Source organism: Anoplopoma fimbria, chromosome 19 (assembly GCF_027596085.1).
Source record: "Anoplopoma fimbria isolate UVic2021 breed Golden Eagle Sablefish chromosome 19, Afim_UVic_2022, whole genome shotgun sequence".
Taxonomy (NCBI): Eukaryota; Metazoa; Chordata; class Actinopteri; order Perciformes; family Anoplopomatidae; genus Anoplopoma; species Anoplopoma fimbria.
The window spans coordinates 14,072,502-14,093,452 of NC_072467.1; the positions used below are offsets into that span (position 1 = coordinate 14,072,502).

At 39.0% G+C, this 20,951-nt stretch overlaps 1 protein-coding gene across 1 annotated transcript in view; it reads left to right on the forward strand.

Moving 5' to 3' along the window:
* The window catches only part of LOC129108670 (cytosolic carboxypeptidase 4), a 132,592-nt gene that overhangs the window by 93,697 nt on the left and 17,944 nt on the right, over window positions 1-20,951 (forward strand). The window contains exons 22-26 of the mRNA XM_054620550.1: window positions 6,451-6,631; window positions 15,964-16,093; window positions 18,400-18,531; window positions 18,709-18,771; window positions 18,890-19,003. Of these exons, the coding sequence (XP_054476525.1) occupies window positions 6,451-6,631; window positions 15,964-16,093; window positions 18,400-18,531; window positions 18,709-18,771; window positions 18,890-19,003 (620 nt within the window). The remainder of the gene's footprint in view (window positions 1-6,450; window positions 6,632-15,963; window positions 16,094-18,399; window positions 18,532-18,708; window positions 18,772-18,889; window positions 19,004-20,951) is intronic.

Below are 20,951 nucleotides of genomic sequence, written 5' to 3' on the forward strand. Positions count from 1 at the left end.
TCATTTAAACCAATTTATTTCACCTATGTTTTAAAAATAAAATCATCATGACGACTCCTAAACCAAGTTCTACTCTTTATCTTTGATGTTCTCCTTCGACACACAAGTTTATTCTTCAGAGAGGGACGGATTAGACAAAGCAGCCCGCTTCCTGCCTCACTCTTCTTGTCTCTAATTAAAAAAAGGCCTTCCAGTGCAATCACAGCTCATCTCTGAAAGCTGTTAATTATCAAACATAATCTCATTTAGCAGGACAGGCATGGCCTCCAGGTAGTTGGAGCTGGACTAGGACAGTACATCTGTCCTACTTTGAGCTCTGTTCCCACAAATATTTTCTGTCTGGAATTGATGACTCACTTCTCTAGTTTCACTCCCTCCTTTCTCATTTGTTTATCCTGTGTTGTCCGTCTTTTTCTACGTGCCTTTCTGCGCTGAGTCAAAACTAAACTTGGATTGTGATCGAGTGCATTCATTCTCATTCTACAAACTCTCCACAGGTGACCCTGTCTTTTCTCTACAGATGTGTAAACACCCTGTCTGAGGCTCCTTTACTTCTTTAAAATTTAATTTCACGCTCAGAGTGAAGTTACGTAGTTTAAAGAGCCTGAAAGTCTGTGTAGGGAGGGATGGAGGGATTGTTGGAAGGGAAAAAAACAGAACTTTCCCACAGGAAACGCTGACTTATTTTACCTAAATTTTATCACGTAACTTCCATACTTTACTAATGCCAATTGCATAAGAAACATTATTTTTGTACCTCACACCACAATCGTTTCTTAAACCAAACCAAGCAGTTTTGTTGGGTAAGTAAGCCTAATAAACCTACAATGGATGTTTATTTTGAAAAGACATGTAATGAGCAGTAACTGTATGTTTCCTGAAAAATATAACTTTTTTTTTAAAGGCACTATGCATGTGGAGGGGAAGCTGTTTGTTGCCTGTGAAAAGACATTTATTTTGAAATGACACTATGTATGTAAATAGTGGAAATTGTATGTTTTGTGAGAACACGTAGATTTTTTTTAAAAAGACACTGTTTGCATGTCAACGAGCGGAAACTGTACGTTTCCTGCAAAATGAGAAGTTTATTTAGAAAAGACACTTTGCATGTAATGAGCAGAAACTGTACATTCCAAAAGAAAACAGAAGTTTATTTAGAAAGGACACTATGCAAGTAACAAGCAGAAACTGTATGTTTCCTGTAAAGTTTCTGTTCAGTAACAATCAGCCACAAACAGCAGGTCATAAACTATGAAAGTCCTATTTAATTGGGAATGCATCATGAGAACAGGCCAGGCGTTGTATTTGAGATCAAACTTCAACAGTCATAAGGAATTGCACAATGGCTAACACGTTTGCATCATGCATGCAGTATATCATTCCCATTCTAATGTTATTTCCAAGCACGTGCCCCCTGGTAAGCCTCACAGTTGTTGTTGGTTTTGATTTTCAGTCTTTAATACAATAATAACCACAGAGAGGGGGCCTCAACTCTTTTATAAATATATTAAACAGGGGGTTTAGGGGAAATTTAAAAAACATTCCTGGATTCTGGTGAATGTTTGTGCACCCATTTATGGAATAAATCTCTTTATTTATGTAGAGGAAATCTAGGCACCAGGTGACTATTCACAGTAATGGAATATAATGCAGTAATAATCTGAGGCTTAATTTACTTCCCCGTCCTGCTATTTGTCTTAACTTCTTTAAATGTGCATGTGGCATTTATCCAACTCAATGATACATTAATTTATTTATAAACTCCTGGACTTTAGTAGCTAATTGGTGTTACTAACTTAAGTGTACTCTCAGGTTTGGGTGGACACCAGCTGTCCACTTGAGGCTGTATCAGTATGGTCCGTCCCATCAAGCCTTTAGTGTGTGATGGGCTTCACTCTGGTCCAAATGTCTATCACACCAAGCAGATCCCATTCTGCTGCTGCAGCGGAAATGTTTCTACTGACGTTGTCCTGTGCAGCAGTAGATGTGGGATTGTTGGATTCATCACACGCGTCACACAGACAGGCCCAAGACCAAAACCTCCAGGCTACGCAAAAACGCATTTGGAATTCATAGAGAAAAACAAAGGTGACCGGAAAAATGTCCGTTGTAAACATCTGTCACAGTTCGCAGACCCACTGCCTGCTGCGCCCTTGTTGTGCTCACAGTTTTATCGTGCAATGAGGGATCATTTGTGACACTTTCAGACGGGTTGGATATGAAGTGTTCCCAGATCTCAGCCATTAACCTAAAGAGTTCTATGTTATCATAAAAACATCTGTCTATATGTGTGACTGTTTTTATCACTCTATCTTGCGTATTTTTTTTTTCAACCCTCCTAATGGGAACCTCTGCAAATTCCTCATATTTCAAATTATATTAATGTATAATTAAAAGCTGCACAGCTCTTTAATTTAAAATTTCTTTAATTATTTTAATTCTCATACATCTCACGTATTGTTTTTTTGTACTTATCTTTCTCGATTTATTTAAATTACATTTTTCCCCATTATTTCTATGTTATGCATCAATACACTAAAGCAAATTCCTTGTACAGAACCAGTACTTAGCATGAACCGGATTCTGAGAAATAAAAGACAAAGCTATCAAATTAACTTTAATAAACTAGAATTACCTTTAAGTAAATGCTAAATTGACTTGCACTTGTATAGCGCTTTTCTAGTCTTCCCACCACCCGCTCCACCTCTGAGCCACAGCCGCCCAAGTAAATCCAGGCTGTTCATGCTGAGTCCCAATCCCATACTACATATAAAGTCTACGCAGATTAAGTTTATGTGGAAGAGGAGTGCTGTGGGTGGATGCTATTCTCCCACAATGCAATTCGCATGGGAAACGGTAAAGCTGCAAGAAAACCAAATAACAACTAATACCTGAAAACAAATATTGTGCTTTTGCTGCGATTAGTGTACTTGGCAGTGACATTCTAAAGTTGCAGTTTGATCGACATCTAATTGTATCATTTCCTGTTAAGCATGCAGATTAAACTGCAAAAACAGTACACTATAGAGATAGAAATTTGGACACAGTACGGTCGCTTCAACATGTAATTCAGTACAGAAACGTCATAACTTTAAATAAAAATGTACAAATGTCAGATGTGTCTTGAACTGTGAAGAACTTATAGTTCTTTGTTTGCCCTTACAGGGAGATAAAATATGAAGTTAAAAAGAAGAAGATTGAAAAATGTCCCAAAACAAAAAAACAACAATATAAAAGCAGCAGCAGAGCGACGTTTTGTACACAAGCACATTTTCATATAAATAAAAAGAGATCATTCTCCACCACCATGTGATGACAACAGTGATTCAACCCATAGCGCAGACAGAAACACCGATGGGTCGGTATATTGCAGCCTCTGGTATCCCCTCAGAAATATTTTCTAGTCTTTTATCAGTGTGTGGTTTTTTTTCGCCAAACCACAAAGAAATTGTTGTCATCGAAATCTTCTATCACATTGCAAGACTAAAATGTTGTTACTTTCTTTTCTTGTGTGAAATTGAGGCTAAAACACCTTTCTGGGGAGAAAAAGACGTGGGGATTTATCCAAAGTGGTGATGACAGGACAGCACACAAACACACACACACACACACACACACACACACACACACACACACACACACACACACACACACACACACACACACACACACACATACACACACACAGAGCTCTGATGGCGGGATGTGACTAACATCACCTGCATCAAACGTGTCCTGTGTGAGAAGCAGTTGCTCTCACAATAGGCTCAGGACAGGGCCACCATTAGTGAATACAAATCAAAGAATTCAAAATGATTCAAAGGATATTATATTTTGGGTTGTCCATGAAAGCCAAACATGAAAACTAAAGAACAGAAAAAGAATTCCAAGCTCCAACACTGGATAAATATGGATTTTGAAGTAGCCTTAGTCTCCATGAAGGCAAATGCATGATGAATACAGTTGATGATGAGAAGCAAATGTGACACCGATATCACTATCTGCAACTAATATTCCAACACTTCTCAGTTCATTGTGCCAGACTTCATTGCCTTTATAACCGATTTAGAATGGACCTCTTTAAGCCAATGGTAATGGGCCTAAACCGGCTGCAGGCCAGTATTGACGTGTGATGCCTCGTCTCCTGGACCAATGAGCTGTAGGAGGCATCTCTGAAGCTGAACAGGTGGGACTGGGAACATACCAGTGGTTTTTAGGTCTGAGTCATGGACTGTATAGAAAAATGGACGTTGTCACCGCAACTTAATCCAATGGTTTGTGGACTACCGTTTTGAAGCCTTGAGTTTGGCAGTTTGGCTGTCGCCATCTTGTTTTTCGGATCCAAAAGTTCCCATGGCTGTGTTCGAAACGCATACTAACATACTATTAACACTTAAGTATGGTATTAAATTGATTATGTAGTGCGTTCACACTGCATTGTGTTAAGATTTTGAGTATGTGAGAAATGTATGGATGTATACTACATTAGCATGAATTCTTGAGTTTGACAAGTTAGCTTAATGGACATACTCAACTGCCCCACAATGCATCGCGTCTGGGTGCCCTGAGATCGGCAGTCCCTCTTGTGAGATGTTGAACCTGGCTAAAAGTATCGTAAGCAGAGTTTGGAGAGGAGATGGAGCCACTGGCGGGGTGCCTTGAGACTAGCCTTACTGTTGCCTCAATACACTTCAGTATGAACAGTCTGCTGGTAGAATCATACTTAATAGTTCATTTAGTAGGCGGTATGCATTACATACTGATTGAGTATGCAGTATGCAGTTGGTTAGAGTGAGATTTCGAACACAGACAATATCTAAAGAAGTTAGAGGAGCGGGGGAAGAGAAAGAACCACCGTAAAGTTGTAATGAACAGGGATATTAGATATAAAGACCAACCCCCCTTTTGTTTTTGTACCATGCATTTCAACATTTTGCATTTTAACAGGCATTTTAGTTGCCATTCAGGGAACTTCCGTCAGGGTTTTTTATTTTCCACATGATAGAAGAATCTATGATCATGAAACTTGCTTTTAACAGTGTTATTATCTATCAAGTGGCGACAGCAAAAAATTATGTCTGAAAATGTTCTCTTATAGAAAAATCAAAATTCATTACAACTTTGGTTTTGGTTTTTTAGCAATTTTTGGAGTATGATTATAGGTGATTTGGCCAAAACAAATGTAATGCGTGAAAAAAATGTGTTTCCCTTGAAACATAATTGGCGATGCAGTTTTGTTCTATGGCAAAGTAATTTTAAGGAAACCAGGCTAGTCTGTTGCATTCCTCATCCATAATGCACAAAGCAAGCTGTAAACAAACAAGCACAATACAAAAATCCCTTTAAACTCTGATAAATGAAACCAGGACAGGCCATTCTCTATCCAACTGTTGCTCATTCAGAAACCATTTCCCTCAATATCTCCTCAATAGCAGATTGTCATACAGCTCAAACAACCCTGACTGATCACACACTCTCCCATCTGTTGGCATGCTATCTGCACTCCGTTCACATTGTAATCTGTGACACTCAGAAAAGTGAAGTATGACCCTTGCGCAACATTACAATTACCACTCGTGGCCTCCGGTAGCCGACATGATTGCCCATCTGTCTCCACCGCTGACAGAGCTTAATAGATTGTTGTGATGGGCGTAGAGGACACGCCGTCAGCGCAGCTTTAATTAAAAACCTGATCTGGATAATTGAATAATGCCCGACAATCAGAGAACACAGGAAATGTAGACCAGATAACCATATAGGGGTCTCTTGTGGATGACAGGGCACCACTCCGTTTAAAAAACAGTACTGCTGCTTGAATTTCTCAAGTAGAATCGCTGATTCAATAAAGCCATTTTCTTATTTAAAACAACAGTGATTTGGACAATAATTATAATGTAAACTTACAAAACAAACAATTATTAAACAGCCATTTTATGCACTCCTCAATGCTGCAAGACTAATTGACAGAACGGTAATTTTACCAGGCTAAACGTTGTAAAGCCCACTTCATTCAAACTCATCAGAAACAAAATAAAATGTATCAAAACCATCTTGTTTAGTTTTTCCACTGTTCCAACAATCACCAGCTACAAGACTCCATTGACAGAACAGTAATTTTACTTTGCGGATCGTTGTAAAAAGCACTTTCGACAGAAAATAAAATAAAAACTCATTAAAGCCATCTGTTAGTATCTTTTGCTTTTCCAACAACCACCGACTCTGGTTTTAGAATTTGAAGAGAGACTGAATAAGTGAAAAATAATTGACCACAGTGAAGTTTTCTCTGTTTTCTAACCCTGTTTTCCGGCAGTTATCGACGTTGGAAAATATCGTCTATTTTTAGCAGGTTTAAAAGAAACCTGCAAATGGGCGCAAATTTTGGTGGGAAGGCTACAAGTGACTGAACAAGATTCTGACACTCCCCAACATCATGTCTCGGTGTCCTTCTAGGTAATCGTCCCTGTATCGTGCTAACAGGCCGTGTCCATCCCGGTGAGTCCAATGCCAGCTGGGTGATGAAGGGCACCCTGGAGTTTCTGTGTAGCAGTGACCCGGTGGCCCAGAGTCTGAGGGAGGCCTTTGTCTTCAAGCTCATACCCATGCTCAACCCGGACGGAGTCATCAACGGCACGTGAGTGGGAGGAATGAGCAAGACTTTTAACTTATAACTTAAAAACTCTTTAACAAGCACTCAAAGTGCCAGTCCAAGCCTAAACCCTAAATAAGTAACAGTTCAGTCAGGCAACACATGTAGAATAGATTATTATGTGAATGTTGAGTACAGCATTAATGTTTGCCGCCTAAGCTCAGAACTAAAACCTCCTCAAGAGGAAGCATGACAGAGTACACTGCCATGATTAAAAAGGGTATGTTGGATATGTTGAAGTGAGAGGAGTAAAAAAAAAAAAAAAAAAAGTAAAAATACCACCAATCGCTGTGTGCTCCATCACAAAGTATCACACACACTGCAATCAAATCCAATTATGTTTTGTGTGTCTATGCGTGTAGCATCCACATGTGTTGGACATTCACATGAGATCACCGCTGAGTGTTTACCAGCCAGTCTCCGTTGGACAACACCTTCTCTCCTCTCTCGGTCTCTCTCGGGCTAATTCTCTGCATGTGTCTGTTGTCTCTCTGTTCAAAGCTTCACTCCTGTGGCATTGTCCTTCTTTTGAGTTCTATTTAGTAATTAGTCTCCACTGTGACTCTGGGAAACCTGTTGTTTATTATTAATTTTTTTTAAACTCCTTTGCCCTGCATTAAAAAATATGCTTTAGAATTAACAACTAATGAAAAGCTGGACGATTTGCAAGAATACTTTAAGCTCCTAAAATGTTAGGAGCAGCGTTGTATTTTCTTTTATTAGCTTATTTATAATTAGTGTTGTAAGTCTTCATACACAACTGACAAAATGTGGCTGTGCATTTTAATGTCATTAAAATTAATTAAAAAGTAACATAAAAGTCTATATTTACTTTTGTTTGACATGAACAGTGGTCTCTTGTGTCAAAGTCCTTTCCATGGACCACAGAACCCTGTCATTGTAGAGTTATTTTAATTAGACCAGGTGGTGAATGGGGCTGTACATTTTTTTTAACTTTTTTAAATATTATTTATAAAATGTAATTCATAGATTTAGTCATGCAATCTCAGAAATGATAAATAGCAACAAGATAACGACTACAAAATCAAAGAGTACATTTATAAATTAGAGCACTCACATCAGAAATAATATCACTAGCAGATCGGAAGTATTTTTGAAGTTATGAACAATTATCTGTGTTCTGTCTGTCTGTGTGTTTATCAAACTCCTCAGCTATATGGATGTCAAATTGCATCGCAGCAGTAAGTGAGAGTGGGTGACCAATATCTTCAACTCGTTTGAGTGGAGTAGTTGAGTTTAAAACGGCACTAGGCAAGATTTTTGGATGAAACGTGAAGATATTCTAAACTCACACTACTATTCTACCAGTTTTCAGCTCCATCAGGGTTAGTCTATTCAGGATTCAACGTTAGTCTATTCAGAGTTCATGGTTAGTCTACTCAGAGTTCAGGGTTAGTCTACTAAGAGTTCAGGTTAGTCTATTCAGTGTTCAGGGTAAGACTATTCAGAGTTCAGGGTTAGTCTACTCAGAGTTCAGGGTTCGTATGTTTAGGATTCAGGGTAAGTCTATCAGAAATTCAGGGTTGGTCTACTTAGTTTTCTGAATTAGTCTATTCAGAGTTCAGGGTTAGTCTCAGAATTTAGGGCTAGCCAACTCTTGATGATCTGCCAGGTCTTTTTGGCAGATCATCTCATGTTTTAGAGAGATCCAGGTTATGTTATGACTGGATCTCTCTAAAACATGTCACATAAAACCAAAACTATGTGCATGGTGTGCACAGTACTGTATTAATGGTTATTTTGGTATTTTTGGCCAAACAAACCTTAAACTTTTTTTTCTTAGTCCTTCTTCATGCTGTGTCTAGACTTGACAGCCTGTCTCAGCTGGAGATTTTAAAAAGCCAGACATGACCAAAAGCTCTGTCCTCATGACCTGAAGATCCTGATTTATCCGAGTCCGTTTCTATCCCAGATCATTCCTTTAGTTTGCTCTCTGTCAGTGTGTGTGTGTGTGTGTGTGTGTGTGTGTGTGTGTGTGTGTGTGTGTGTGTGTGTGTGTGTGTGTGTGTGTGTGTGTGTGTGTGTGTGTGTGTGTGTGTGTGTGATGTAAGTCTTGCAACACAGCTCTGACATTTCACAGGAATTAAGTTGGACACTGCAGGGATTTACTCATCGTGCCGTCAGCTTTCTCCTTGTGTCTCTTTTCTTCTCTGACTTTCTTACTTTCTTTCTTTCTCGGGTCAATTCTTCTGAGCATGAAATTGGTGTGAAACAGAAACAATATTGCCAAAGCATCAACAGAGCCTTTTTTTTTTTTAACTTCAAATCCCATTCCCTGTTAGTTTGCGGGTGTATATTGGGTCCTCAAAGACATATGAAAAGTAATTTGAGAAGCAGGGACAAGAGGTTCTCTAATAAATATCAGATTGAGATATGTATTACTTTGATTAATTTTTAACATTTTTCCCATTTTATTTTTGTTATGTATTTTAGACCATGTTCCATACTTAAGTTTTATCCTGTTAGTCTTGCATTCTGAAATATGTTGGGAAAATGGAAATGATAAATGGATCAAACGTGCCATCATAGAACCCTGCCTGCTTACTCAAAGCTGTAATAACACATTTATTGTCTACTTTGGGGCAATAAGCTGAAAACACAAACTAAATAAAATTGATATTGTGAACTTGTTAGCAACAGTTGCTTATTGATACATTCAACAGAAACACAGAACACCGTATTCATTCATTTTGATTGTTGTGACGAATGTAAGTTTAACATTAACTCTTTTATTTAGCTCTGTTTTTGGTCTTCACCTACTTCTGAGGGAACTATCTGTCTCTTTAGCTGCTAAATGCTCCACTATGTTCACCAGCTGGTTGCCAAATGTGTCTGTCTGCTGTTTGCAGTAAGAAAGCTCTGTGCACTCTCTGCTCGGCAGCAAACAGCTGCCTACTGCTAGAGAGTGGAACTAAAAATAAAGGCCCTTTCCTATGCCAACATGTAGTCAACTTTAATCAAACTCTGGTGAGGTTGTTCAACCGATGGTGTGGTTCATTTGGGGATTTTTAAACACAGTAATTGCGGTCCAGAGCAGACCAGGACAACTAGAATAGCTTGCAAGAAGTGTTCTTGGACCGTTATCAAGTGAACCCCTAGTATTATTTGATGGCAGTGAGAACATAACCCAACGTAGTTTTCGGAAGTAAACCAAACACGGGGGAATACTGGCTACCAGTGCAGGCATTGGTTGAGAGTAAAGTGGTAAAACGATAGGTAAACATGAGTGGCAGAGGGGACTGACTTGGACTTTTGCAGAAGTACGATGTTTGCTTGACTTCTTGGCCGTTAACAAAAAACAGTGATGTTAATAATGTAATTTCAGAAAAAGAAAAACTGGAGGTAAATAAATTAGATCGGTGCCTAGTCACAGTAAAAAAAAAAAAACGGTATGGCTACTTCATACGAGCCCCTCAGCATTTTTTTTTATTCTCAACCTTGTCACAGGGTGTGTAATATCAGTCAGTTGTGAGCAGCTCAACCAAAAGACAGATTTTCCTTCCTCTCACGACCATGAGAAGAGAGGTGTCGGAGCTGTAAAATGAGCGGGCAGAGAGGAGTCAAAAGTATCTGCTATCATAAATTCCTGTGGTTGGTTCGTTTGCTTTCACATCACAAACGAACCGCACCAGATGATGCTTAGAAGCGGACCAAGACCCACCTATTCAGGTTAGGTGTGAAAGCACAGGTAGCACTTTATGAAAATGACATTCATGCATAGTAGGCAAGAAGTTATATTCATTCACTCATTTGCACTAGTAAACTGTTTTGATATTTCGCTCAGCATTATTCAAACTTAAACCCTGCCATCAATAAAATGCAACATAAGCCAACAAATGTAAACATGGTACACACTTTATTTCTGGCCTATATAATTATTTAGGTCTAATGTCACAGTTCATTTTGATACTGATGAGCCCAATCAAACACATGGATAAACATAAAGTGATTTAGATGTTTTTAGTTAAAAGACAAATGAATGCGAGTTGTAGGTTTACTGAAAGCTTACAGAATAACACGTAATATGCCAGCACATTCCCAATGGCATTCCTTGTACACAGACACACACACACACACAGGCACCTGAGGGCAGGCAGATGCAGTGCCAGGCAGAGAGGAGCAAATGTTGTGGAAAATACCAGTTTACAAAGACTTTTAACCGTGTTGGATCCCCGTGTTTCTCTGTGTCTGCTGCCCAGGGACAGAGAGGTGGCTAGGAGTCCACGGCGCAGGGTGAGAGACCTAGATAAATAGAGGGAGAGAAAGAGGGAGAGAGAGGGAGGGTAAAAGGGATTAAGTGCAAGACAGAGAGGGAAGACAGTTAAAAAGAAATATTGAAGGGAGGCAGAGACACTCAGCCCGAGACAGAAACTGAGTAGACAGACTGCAAGAAACTTCTCTGAACTTGGTATCAGCAGAAATCGATAAAGCCTTGGAGCTCATTTTTGGGGATTTTTTTTTCCATTAGACAATTTACACATGAAGTCAGTGCTGGGTTTAGCCTGAGTCCATGTCAGGAAATGAAAAAAATACTACCCATTGGTTTGTAGGTAATGGTTTTGAAGCCTTGAGGTCAGCATTTTGAACGTCGCCATCTTTGTTTTTTTGGAGTTTTTTACAATACTGTGATAGCAACATGTCAATCACAAGGAAGCCACTAGAATTAGAAAGAATGCAACCTCATGATTGGCTTCACTCTTTCCTGTGCTGGAGTCGTTAATTTTGCTGGAATGCTTTTACAGCTGATTTACTTTGATTGATCTCACTTAGCTCAGTTAAGCTTACCGACTGACACACACATTGCTGTGAAGACAGACTATTGAATGAGATAATTGGATTCGGGTTAATTACACACACGTAAAATATACATGTGCATGTACCAAACGAGTGTGTGTGCACACACCTTTTACAAACCCATCTTTTCTAGTATTGTACTGTGTCTGCCATTTGGAACCTGCAGTGTGCTCGCTGTGCTGTGGCTCTGGATGTGAGAATTGAGACTTTCTATGCTATAATGTGACACACACCTCCATCCTCAGGGAGAAGATGGCTTTGGCAGGCCGATGCATTACATACACGCACACAAACATACACACACACACACACACACACACACACACACACACACACACACACACACACACACACACACACACACACACACACACACACACACACACACACACACACACACACACACACAGACAATTTAAATGCAAACAGAATGCTGTTTCACATGAGAAGTCAGACTCTCTGAGGAGGAACACTGGGGATGCTCTGTGACACATCCCACACACACTCATTCGTTTTTTTCAAGGGTTTTGGGGACATTACATTGACTTACATTTACTTCCTCGAGATTTAACCTAACCATAACAGCTACAAACCTGATCCTAACCCTTATCATAACCCTAACTTAAGCCAAGGCTTCACCCAAAAATTTAATGATTTATGTTATGAGGTCATGCAATTGTCCCCATTCTTCCAAAGAAAAATGGTGAGTCCCCACAATGTGACTGTGTGATCAGATTTATGTCCCCACAAGACCGGTAAAACACCCACACACACACACACACACAATCACGCACACACAGGTGTCAACCATTTCTAAAATACATTTATCACTGTCACTTGCACTATAGTGGAGCACGAGGATGTTGCACAGCGATCCTATTATGGAATGGGACTCAGACCGTGGTCTCCCCATTGGTCTCTTGTCGACCATCTTAGCCCTTTTTAGCAGCAGCCCGTTCTCACTCCCGACCCGTTACATAGGGCAGCTGGCTCTAGGGGTCACTTACGTAACTAACATAATGTTGCCAACTAAACTATGTAATAAACTTGCCCGAAAAACAGATTTTTTCCAAGTTGTTTCCTATAAAGGCATTTTACCTTCTCAGCCAAACGTAACTTGAGCCACCTGTCCAGGTGAGTATAGAATGAGCAAACATCCAGACACAATATATTTTAGTGTAATTTACTGCAATTCTATCTTACTTATCTTCCTACCCTTAACAGAACCCAGCCCCTCCATGCTAAAAAGACATGGTTAGGCACACCCTTGATTGAGCTACTGAGCAGCTGATCTTCCACAACATTCTGGCAGAAAAACAATAAAACATCCTATGAATCCACAAAACAAACAAAGTAATACACATTGACACATTGTCATTGATACACATGTATCAAATAAACCAAAACATTGAACAGAAAAAGATCAAAATAATGAATAACTTATTTTTAGAATTATTACATTACTGGCAATCATGATTGATTTTAGTGTGGCTGTCTGGCACTGGAGTTATGTTGGAACAAAAGATGTTTAATGAAAGAATGTCTAATGAGGCAGAAGTGCGTGCAGAAAAAGGTGGTCGATTTATAAACCAACAATCACAATGAACAGGAACATTAACAAAAAACAAACAAGATAGAAACAAAATACTGAAATCACACAGCCTCACAGCAAGCTGCTCCCAACAACCACTCTCCAACAGTCAATGCCTTTATACACCCCTCCTCGTCCCACCCTAATTGAACTAAACCACTGCATGGATGTTAGGTAATCCAGCGAGGGGAATTCCCAATGAAGCCTGGGCTGCAGTTGAAAAGTCAAAAGATTATTTCCTAATATCTTTTCCTAATGGATGTTATTCACGTGGGACCTGCCGTAGTCAAACTACAGGATGGACTACTACGTCCTTAGAGGTAATATAAACTTAGACAACCCAGCGAAAAGTACAACTTCATTACCAAGGTTGGAATTTAAATTTAACAAAGGAGTATAAAAATGAAACCAAATGGTTGTGACATTGAAAATCACAGCTCGCACTTACCCTCCTGCTCATGTCCATTTATATTTATCGACATGAATCAAAATTAAGATGACTGTATGTAACTTATTGAATAAATGATACGATACGCAAGATGTGTTCAGCCTAAAAAATATACAACTGTAGATATCATCATTCTTTTTTTTTCCTAATACTGTGTGTCAAAATATACCTGGATTAACCCTTAGTTCCATTTTAGTTTGTTTCAACAGTATTACGTTGCTTGGCAATATCTTAGATCCATGTTTACTTCTTGTAAGCTTATGTTATCCACATACACTCTAACCGGAGATAAGCTGGGGCACAATAACAAGTATTAGGTTTGAAATTGTGAAATGGTCTATATGGGTGACATCACAACCATACAAAAATCCTTTTGGTTCAAAGGCACAATTTCTAAATATGGAAATGTCCATATAATAGCTTAAGCCCCTAGATTATTTAGTAAACACCTTGAAATGTTGACTTGATTGTGCTTGGAAGTTGTTTTGGATGACAAGGGCTGTGGATGTGTAATGAAAAAAAACCCAGTTGATTCCCCAAAGATATCACTATCAGCTAATCAAGGAACCAACACTACTGCACTCAACGAACAGCCAATAATCTACCCAGCTGAGTGGTGTACATCTCCACAAGCCAATTTCAATTAGTGGCCTTTAAAAGGGCAACTTGAGTATCAGAGTTGCAGAGCAAAGTGGGAGATATGGAGATGACTGCTGTTGTATGGCTCATCTTGCAGCGAAACCGAATCGTCATTCACAGAAGGAGGGTACAACTGGCTCATGGTATTGTGTACAAAATACTCAGGAGGCTGCTTATATAGGTTTGGAACAAAGATCGCAAAGCGTGCTTTAATTGAACATACCATCAAAGCATAACTAAAATTGTTCCTGCATATCTAGTGTGTTCCTATGTGCACATGATAGACATTGGCCTTCAGGGTTTTTACAAGAGAGAAGACCCATGTCCCTTTTGTACAGTTCAATTTAGATGTATCAGAAGACATGCATTTTGCCTTCTCCTTTCTGTATTGACTCTGATGTTAGTTAAGCAACAAAAAAAGCACTTTGCTATCGACGGATAAATGACAAATTTATTTGGATTAATTTTCTTTTGCTTTTTTGTGTTGAAGCATGGCTAAATTAGCAGCATAGCTAAATTAGCAGCATGGTTAAAGCAGCAAGCTGTCCACTGGTTTGTTTGCTGGTCTCAAATAGATGTGATAACGTTTGCGGCATCCAACAAAACAACAAGATGACGTTTCAATGGCCTGCACATGATCTGTCGTACACTTGCTAGGGTCTTTGATGTGCCAAAGCCGACTGTGTTCAACATTGTATGTTGCATGTGTGATGTAATCCTGTCTCTCTTGGATAAAGTGGTCCACTTCCCCACACTGGCACACTGTGCTTAAATTGGCTACGGCTTCCAATCCCTTGCCAAAAGCCCAACCTTCAGCCATACTGTGTGGAAGTCATTGATGAATGCCACATTAGCATCACGGCTCCCCATGATCCACATGCACAAGACATTCCTGCCACAAGGAGACTTTGTAGCTTATGACCACTCTCTTACCCGCAAACTAGTCTCCTAGCAGTAGGTAGAATAACCAAGTTTGTTGATAGCGTGGTCAGATAAACCGTAAATACAGCAGTTTCAAATAACCTACTAAATTTCAGCAGATACTAAAAAAGGGAAAGCAAATATAGAAGTAGAGCAAAGACAAGATGAACTGGTCTCACAGACCAATGCATAATGCTTACAGTAAGTGTATAAATGCATCAACATAAGGGAATGCTGACAACAGCTATCTACCAATTGCACATGCATGTTCTTGTTTACTCTGGTCTGCATTGTGCTCTACAATGCACCTTAGATGTAAAATCCCTGTAAATCACAACCTCTAGTTGCTTATTGCTTTAGTTCATTTCAATTTGAATAATCAGAAAGTAAGTCATATATATTGACCTAATGTTTAGTGTTTAATGTACATTGCATGTCATTAACTTCTTTGTTATTGGAAGCTAAAGTTGACATTTAAAATAAATGTTCTCTTTACTTGTGTTGCTTTGCAACTATCTAACACACCTACTGTCAGCTTATCTGGATTGTGTTTGTAGCAAACCAACACCCAAGCAACACATCTGAAAAACTAACTTCTATCATGAGATGTTTAAAGATGTTGAAGGGTTAAGCACATAGTGGTGCTTGTAGATTTTGTGTCAAATGTTACCTTATAGACAATATGAAGTGATACAAGGGACAAAGAAAAGTTAATTTGGTCATTAATATCTGCAATTTACTTTCATGGTCGCTATCTCTTCAGGCAGACAAGTCATGCATACTATACAAACATGCCAACTAGATATTTAACCAAAACCATAATACTGTGCAGCTTGATAGGTTGAACAGAAGCACTCACAGTCTAAATGTCCTGCATGTCTCTATTACTGTGTGTCTCTTCAGGAATCGCTGTGATCTGAATAGTGAGGATCTGAATCGTCAGTGGTGTAAACCCGACCCCGTCCTCAGTCCAACCATCTACCACACCAAGGGCCTGCTCTACTACCTCAAAAGTATAGGACGGACTCCACTGGTGAGATACACATTCTCTTTTGTGCTGTAAACCTGTTAGCTCGATGTATTCCGATGTGATTGTCCTATGAGCTCCCCCTGGTTTTGCTTTGAAAATCTCACCAGCATGTTACGCCCTCTTTGAGACTTTGAAAACTAGAGATGATTTTTTTTCCCCAAATGTTCCTTTCAATGCATGGTCAAAGCACTACTGTTGGTAAAATATTAACGAGTACTATTGCTTAATATATAGTTAATGTGCATGCTGGAGTTAGGACATGGTAAACCTAGCTTATCATAAAGCCTGGGAGCAGCGGGAAACAGCTAGCTTTGGTCTGTCCAAAATTCAGAAACACACCAATCAACACCATTAAAGGGCAACCATTTACACATTGTATTATGTGTATTACCAGCCGCTGCAGCGTGTTTGATGTAGTTTTCGCCATATGAGCCTGTATTCATCTCAATGGCTAAATGTGGTCCTAGAGACACCTATTGTAGCGGGAAAACTACAACAGAAGAGATTTTGAGTCATTGGACAGACCTTGTCACTGCAATAGTGATGCAAAAACGATAGATGCAGTAACAAAACTTTACAGTTGTGTCGTTGAGTTAAAAATGTACAGGCCATGTTTGAAGATTAGTGTGGTCCGCTCAAGGGCGCTGGAAGTAGGAGGGTAGGAAATAGGGAAGGTGCCATTGGCCCCCCACTATAATCCCTTGGCCCAATTTGGCATCATGGCTGGTGTGATTCCAAGATGGTCTTTAGTTTAATATGTATATATGTAGAAAATTACATTTTGTGGTGTTGGGGTTGTGTTGGTCTTTGTGAACGAAGTCTTGGCACTGTGGAACATCTCACTCTGATGCTGTTTTCCTGATTATTATTTTTTTAAATCACAGAATGAGTGAGATTCCAGCTGCAACATTGAAAAATTAGAGTACATTTTCAAATCAATGGGAAACTAATTAACTGCAAAATTAATGCTTGATTGTTAAAAAATGTCCCTGTTCACAATAGCTGCAGTCCATTATTCAGCCGAACACAAAGGCGAAAGTGTGTGAGCATGTGTGTATGTTGTGAGTGGTGTTTTTGTATGTTTTTTCTGAAACTGAAATGTAATGTAATAAGGTTTTAATGAGAAAGACCTATAATGAATTGACCTTGATTGGCTTATTAAATTGCTCCAAATTAGAGAGGGGAGGTTGTTTTTCAAGCTAATTCATGCAATTAACTACCAACTGTTGCTGTAGACTGACAGTGTAAAGCACATGCACTTTTGAAAGAGGACTTGTTAACCTTTTCACAGCCAGGTGGTACGCGGGTTGAATAAACATGAGGTTCAGGATTGCACAGCTTTTTAGAATAAGCACTTGTTCACCAGGGAAAAAAATGTCAGCAGTAGTGGTGTGTTCCAACACTATCTAAACCTCTGTTTACATTTTCCTGACAGACTCTCTGGTGACTGTGTGATCGATGACTGCTGTCTCTGAGAAACACATTAGAAAGTAGTGAGACATTGTTAAAAAGCAGCAGGGATGAGCTCCTGTCAGGGAGGAGGTCTGATTGGATGGATGGAATGACAAAGTGTGTGTCTTTGATACAGGAGAACGCTGTGCCCCTTGTGCATACTCTTTCCTACAACACAGTCTCAGGATAGTTTGTGAAATAGTCGCAAAAAGCAGTCGACTGGTTTCCTGTAATTTTTTCATGTTGTTTGGAACAACTTCCTTTTTGAGACGACATTAGGCTACAAGTAAGGTTTAGGCAAACAAAACAAACAAACAAAAGCATTTAATTAGTATTAGGAAAAGCATCATGTTTGGGCTTGAAATAACTACGTACAGTTTGGTTTAGGCAACAAACCCACTAAGTTAGGTTGAGGAACAACATCATGTTGAAGGTCTGTGTACAGTTTGACAATTTGTTTATTGGATTTAAGGTGTATAAGGTGTTATCCTGCTCCCTATTTGTTTGAAACATGTGGCCCGATCTTACGCTTTGCACATTTTAATGAATGGTATTAATTTAGAGCAGAATTACTACATACAATTTAAACTAAAATACAGACATACTTAACAGACAGCAAATGAAATTAAACTTCACTTAAACTTAAAAGATAGATACAAGAATACAAGTTAGACAATAAAGACACACACTATTAAAAAAGTACAGAACTTGGAGTAGATTTTAAATGATCAGTATTGGGACTATCCTGTCAGATCATCCAGCACGGGGAATCTGTTTGAGATGCTTCTCACACCTCTCTTCAAATCTCTATAACTATTACGTGGGATGCTTGATACAAAAACCTGTTCCTCTCCCAGGTTTTCTGTGACTACCACGGCCACTCGAGGAAGAAGAACGTGTTCCTGTACGGCTGCAGTGTTAAGGAGACTCTTTGGCAGTCTGGCTCTGCCGTTAACACTGTGGGATTGAAAGAGGACCCTGGATATAGGGTAAAACACACACACACACACACACACACACACACACACACACACACACACACACACACACACACACACACACACACACACACACACACACACACACACACACACACACACACACACACACACACACACGCAGATCATAAAAGGTTCAGTTTAAATGCTCTCTCTCTCTTTCTTTAGACCATTCCAAAGACCTTGGATCGTCTAGCACCGGCCTTTTCTTTCAACAGCTGCAACTATTTGGTAATAAAAATAATAACTATTAGAAAAATAATATTTTTTGTTTTAAATATTATTGATATTAATTTATTTACAATTAAGTCACCAAACAAATATGAAAACCCAATCCTTCCCTGAACAGGTAGAGAAGTCCCGCTCTGCGACGGCCAGGGTGGTTGTCTGGAGGGAAATGGGCGTGCTGAGAAGTTATACCATGGAGAGTACTCACAACGGTTGCGACCAGGGAATATACAAGGTGTGTGCATGTGCATATGTTTGTGAATGTGTGAAATCGGTCCCCAAAATTTATTTTTTCTCTTCTGTAAACTTTTGCCTTTCCGAAACGCATTTCATCTATCCTTCAGTCCAGGTCGAAGTTTGAGCAAAATATGAAGATGATTATTTTCATGATTATTTTAAACCCAAACAACAATCTTTTCCTAAACCTATACAAGTAGTTTTGTGGCCTAAAACTAACTAAGTTGTTTCCTGTAAGGACAGATTTTTTATTTTAAAAAAAACTGTATTCATGTAAGATACAATTGTCATGTTGCAGGACTTTTGTAGGAAAAGGCAAGAAAAATGAGGAGTCGCTTTTCATAAGATATTATAAGAACATTTGACATGTACACACACCATTATTCTGCGATAGTGAAAAGGTGAATACTAGTTGAAGAGAGGATACCTTTGGTACTGCAGGCGTGTGTTTATCCCGTAATCTGTATATAATAAGTGGACGTAGTGATGGCACATACTTAGTAAGTCCCTCTCTCTGTCTCCCACATCAACCTGCCTTTTATTGCAACAGGTTACAGACACTTTAATGGGTCACACACAGAACATCATTCTGCCGGTTGAAGTCTCTCTCTCTTTCTCTCTCTTTCAGAATGTAATTAAGTCCTAGGCTGATCACTCAGCCTCTAGTCACCAGCTCTAACCTTTATTTATAGAGCACATAAAACCAGAGCTATAAAGAGCCTTCAGCACTTTATGGTGTAAGTGTGAAAGCACCGAATAATTACCGCCCGGCTTTTTATAAGAGCACGATCACAGTTATGAGTGAAAAAGAGGTGATATGGATGAGAAAAATGTAATCTGTGTATCATCAACCGCTTAATTAAACTATACCTAAACTACTGCTAACAGTTTTCTGTTATTTTGCCACTTTTTGAGTTTTCCAAAAATGTTCATAGAAATCACTGGAAGCAGTCAGAGTTCAATGCAACAGAGTTTATTCTTTGAGCAAGACATAAACCCGAGCAGACCCCGGTCTCCAACTGATTCTCCAGCTCTGAACACAGTCTTGTGTAGTTACGTGGTCAATGCTCCACCTTTATTTTTATATTTCTCCTTTGTTGCCCAGGAAATAATGGTATTATAATTTACGGTCCCACCCAAGTTTCACTTTTCTAATGGTGCCTCGGAAAGCCCTAGACTTCCCTACTCAGGCATGTTCAGGAATGTTTTCCTGACACCATTAATTCCAGGGGTGCATTTTAAAAAACTTATATCATTTCCAAGTTATACATTGAAACAAACATGTGATATGATAAATCACTTAATGCATACTAGATTATTACTAGTTCTGATATACTGATTTTATAAATGTTTGCTTAAAACATTGAAATTATTTGATAGTGCTGACTTACTGTGACACATCAAACTCCAACACTGATGTGTTAAGCCAGGGTGGTCCTCAAACCCATGAACGCATGTTTCAGAAAGCTACAGGTGGCTGTTGGATTATCAAGTAAGTGTTTGAGGCTCTGAGGCTATGAAGTAGTGATGAATGGGAGAGGCTGACTGAGTGTGGAGTCCAAATATAAGATAACTCTACAAAACCAATTCTACCATAACTTGACCATAAGTCGCATCAACAAAGATAGCATTGTACCTAATGAACTGTACATATCTATTTAAGTAAAAAGAAGCTTAGTGTCTTTTTATAATAAGCCTCTGTGTTCACAGGAAATGAACAATTTCAGCTTGTTACATGGATACAGTGTCTTTTCAAAATGAACTTCTGTGTACACAGAAAACATACAGTTTCCACTAATGACATGAATCATTCAAAATCAAAAATTGTGTTCAGAGGAAACTTATGGTTCTGCTCGTTAACATAACGTGTGCTTTCATGAAAACCTCTGTGTTTACAGAAAATGTACAGTTTCTACTCATTACATGTATTTTTTCAAAGTAAACTT